The 4,477-nt window shown below is 44.0% G+C and overlaps 1 protein-coding gene across 1 annotated transcript in view; it reads left to right on the forward strand.

Annotated features, from left to right (window-relative positions):
- The window catches only part of LOC115306330 (serum amyloid A protein-like), a 5,947-nt gene extending 5,122 nt beyond the window's left edge, over positions 1-825 (forward strand). The window contains exons 3-4 of the mRNA XM_029956674.1: positions 125-263; positions 663-825. Coding sequence (XP_029812534.1) covers positions 125-263; positions 663-825 — 302 coding nt within the window. The remainder of the gene's footprint in view (positions 1-124; positions 264-662) is intronic.
- Positions 826-4,477: the final 3,652 nt, after the last annotated feature.

Consider the following 4,477-nt stretch of genomic DNA (forward strand, 5'->3'; position numbering starts at 1 on the left):
GCCAGTATCATCTCCAAGGATTTTGTCAAAGACTGAAATCAAAATTAGTGGGAGGAAAATGTCTTATTCCTCTATTTTGACAATATATGACTACCTTCTTCTCATCATTTTCTTTTCTTTCCAGGGACTAAAGACATGTGGAGAGCCTACTCTGACATGAGAGAAGCCAATTACAAAGATTCAGACAAATACTTCCACGTCCGGGGGAACTATGATGCCGCACAGAGGGGACCTGGGGGTGCTTGGGCGGCAAAAGTGATCAGGTAACAGGGGCCCTGGGGGATGCAGGGATGGGTGAGCCGAGCTTGGCTATCTTGGACAGCCAGGAGGGGCCGCGCCCTGGACAAGTGTCCAGTAGAGACTGTGGCTCCTCCTCCTCCTCTGTGCCAGTGTGGGGTGTGAGTGGCCGATGGAGCCAGAGCAAGGCCAGTGGGAATGGGTCATTCCCCACCCTCCCCGGCTGAGTGCTGTTCACCCAGCAAAGGGACCCGCCACAGCTGGGATGTTCTGTTTTAGTTTGGGAGGGTGGGATGTGTGTCAGTGTTTTGTCCCCTCTTTCCTTGGCTCCTGTCAGCCATCCCTTGGGAAGAAGAGAGATGGAGGGAAGGGGCTATTGTTCATCAGCCCCTAATTAATCTCCTACTTGCCTTCCTCCATTCCAGCGACGCCAGAGAGAATTCTCAGAGGATCACAGACTTTTTTCGGCATGGAGACAGCGGCCACGGAGCTGAGGACTCGAAGGCTGACCAGGCTGCCAATGAATGGGGCCGGAGCGGCAAGGACCCCAACCACTTCCGACCTGCTGGCCTGCCTGACAAGTATTGAGCTTCCTCTTTGCTCTGCACTCAGGACAGGGACTGGAAGCCCCCTGAGGGCAGGAATAGTAGCTGAGTTAGAATTACTGAATTCTATATTCCCTCCTACATGATACTCTATAAAAAGTACATAATAACATTAATAAATGCTTGTGAAATCCAATTTGTCGTTTTTTTTTAACGTTTTAAATTTATTTTTGATACAGAGAGGGACAGAGCACGAGAGGGGGAGGGGCAGAGAGAGAAGGAGACACAGAACCGGAAGCAGGCTCCAGGCTCTGAGCTAGCTGTCAGCACAGAGCCTGACGCGGGATTCGAACTCATGAACGTGAGATCTGACCTGAGCCGAAGCTGGAGGCCTAACCGACTGAGCCACCCAGGCGCCCCCATTTGTCGTTTTCAACTGGAAACAGCAAATGACAGTCTTCTTGGGTAACTCTAATACCATCAAGATAATCAATTTACCTTATCATTTTTTTCCTAGGAGATAAGGCACTAATAAACAATAATACTAATTTGGAGTAAAAATAAAGTATATGTCCATCATAGGGACTATACAATATGGACTATATAAGGACCATAGAGGTGAAGCCCTGGATAGAGAGAGATTAAACCTTTGTTCTCAACAGGATAGGACTGTAGCCCTCCCCCCTCCCCCGCCAGCTTTCAGGTATATCTGTGGATCTTTTGCTTGAAGTATGATTGTAGGGGATTTGGTGAATGGGCCAGGGGTACATGCAGCTTAGGATATGTAGGACAGTGCTGCAAACTGAGAGTCATCATGAATCCTGCTTGAGGTTTGCAGAGTCCTATCAGACATGTATGTAGACAGAGTCACATTTATTGTGATGCTGATGAAGCTCAGCTTCAAGGGCTTTCGTACAGAACCATTCCGGAACCATTCCAAGACCCTCAGAGAGGCCCTTGGAAGGGATTCATATGGTCAGTTATCTTTGTAAAACCTGCAGAAGTAAAATCTTTTAGCTGGAGCAGTTAATGCCTCTGTGCTCATGCAGCACTCCACCATCACTTTTCCGCTTGTGTTGAGTGGCACTGTGGGGGGGTGCAGGCATTTTGGGGATCTGACTAAGGAGAAGTTGAATTGGGAATAGAATTTGTTTGCATTTAGTGAGACATATTTATGTGGCTTTAAAAAAATATTTATTTATTTGGAGACAGAAGGAAAGAGAGTGCATGTGCTTGCATGAGTGAGGGAGGGGCAGAGAGCAAAGCAGAGAGAGAATCCCAAGCAGGGTTGGTGTTGTTATTCAGTGTGGGGCTAGATCTCTCTAACCGTGAGATCATGACCCGAGCCAAAATCGAGAGTGGGAGGCTTGACTGACTGAACCACCCAGGCCTCCCTATTTATGTAATTTTCAGTTACTTCCAAGTATAATTAAAGGCAGAGTTATCTTTTTATTTGTAATTATAGAAAATTATCTTACAAGGTCATATAAAGAGAAGATCAAAGATAACTCAGAACACACTATATTAAAAATGTCGTAGGAGGTGCCTGGATGGCTCAGTTGGTTAAGTGTCTTAACTGTCTCCACTCTTTTTTTTTTTTAATCTTTTTTTAATGTTTATTTATTTTTGAGAGACAGAGCATGAGCAGGGAAAGGGCAGAGAGAGAAGGAGACAGAATCTGAAGCAGGCTCCAGACTCTGAGCTGTCAGCACAGAGCCCGAACCATGAGATGAGGTCGGCTGCTTACCTGACTGAGCCACCCGGACGCCCCAAGTGTCTGACTCTTGATCTTGGCTCAAGTCATGATCTTGTGGTTTGTGAGTTTAATCAAGCCCTACATCAGGCTCTGTGCTGGTGGTGTGGAGCCTGCATGGGATTCTGTCTCTCCTTCTCCCTGTTCCTTTCCTGCATGAGCAGTCTCTCTCAAAATAAATAAATAAACAAAAAAATTTAATAAAAGTGTTGCAAACATTCGAAGCACAGAGGATTTTTAGAACATGATGCAATAAAGGTGGATATACGTTACAATAAATTTGCCCATACCCGTACCATGTACAATAGCAAGAGTGAACTCTATAAACTCTGGGTGATAATGATGTGCCAATGTAGATTCATCAATTGTCCCAAATATTCCACTCTGGTGGGAAATGCTGGTAATGAGGAAGCTATGCATGGGGTTAGGTTATATGAGAAATTTTTCACTTTCTACTAAATATTGCTGTACACCTAGAACTGCCCTAAAACTAAATCTATTAAAAGAAAGAAAAAGGACTGTAGAAATGTGTTGGGCTGTTTATTAATGAACAATATTTGGATATTTTTCTGGATTTTGTGATGTTTTATTTATTTTTTAAAATTATTTTTTAACATTTATTCATGTTTGAGAGACAGAGCATGAGTGGGGGAGAGGCAGAGAGAGAGACACACACACAGAATCTGAAGGTGGCTTTGGGCTCTTTGCTGACAGCACAGACCCCAACACAGGGCTCGAACTCACGGAGCTTGAACTCACAGACTGTGAGGTCATGACTTGAGCTAAAGTTGATGCTTAACTGACTGAGCCACCCAGGCGCTCTTTTTTGTGATGTTTTAAGTATTATTTGGCTATTTAAAACTGATCACTTTTTTCCTATGCCAAATAAATATTTCTATTGTAACTAATATTTGTAATTTTGTATTGTTTTTCCTAAGGGGGAGCTCCCCAAATTGCATAATTCAGGCCTTACAAAACCTGTGTCTGCCCTTACGCACACAGTAAAATGTTTGTAATTAGTTGAGGCTAGGATCCAATTGTTTTTACATGTTGACATAGAGTATTTTTTGTCCAGTTTTAATATACCTTAGAATTTTCTGGAAATGCAATTGCTATGTAAACTGGAACTTTGTTTTGGTAGAAATTTTATCATCTCTGTTTATGATTTTAAGAAGCACAGTTCCTGATGGAATAACACCTCTGTTATTCTGCATTTCTAACTGTTGGGTTCACAGTGATTTGATGTATCTGTGCTAACACTGGAGACCTCTATTATGTCTTCTAGTATTTAAAATATTAAAATATATATTTTAAGTTAATTTTATTTTTCCTTTATGTGAGGTAATGGTATATATATTTTTGAAATTACATGTTGAGGTAGATAATACCATCTATAATCATCTTTGATCAAAGTAAAGTAGGTGTGGTAAAATATTTGTTGCGTGGTGGGGGTAGTAGCATTGGATCTGAGGTTGAATACCATTGAACTAAATAGAAACAGGAATTGAAAATACAGTGAGTTGTAGCACTGATGATTTTCCTGGTGACATATCTTTCACAGGATTCCAACCGCACCTGGGAGAAGAATGGGCACCTGATATCTTTAAGAATGTCAGCGGTGCCCAGAGATCAGGGGGTCCGACAGCTTTGAGATTCACGTCTGTATAAGAGACGCTGTCCCCTATTCTCTGTCCCTTACAATCTGGCTAAGAGCTTCTGGTCCGCTGAAACGGCAAATAACAGTTATGAATATGACCGCGGTTCGGTCGCAGGAAGGATGGGGGCCAGGGAGATTTGATTGACCAGGACTCCCAAGCCTGTGGGCAAAGAGCGGGTACTCAGGCCGGCAAGGGCTCCGGGCAGCAGGGGGCGCTGTAGCGGGAGCCTCACCGGGCGCGCCGGGCCCTCTGGCGCCAGGAGGCCTATCGCCTCCTCCCAAGGC

Source organism: Suricata suricatta, chromosome 11, assembly GCF_006229205.1.
Source record: "Suricata suricatta isolate VVHF042 chromosome 11, meerkat_22Aug2017_6uvM2_HiC, whole genome shotgun sequence".
Taxonomy (NCBI): domain Eukaryota; kingdom Metazoa; phylum Chordata; class Mammalia; order Carnivora; family Herpestidae; genus Suricata; species Suricata suricatta.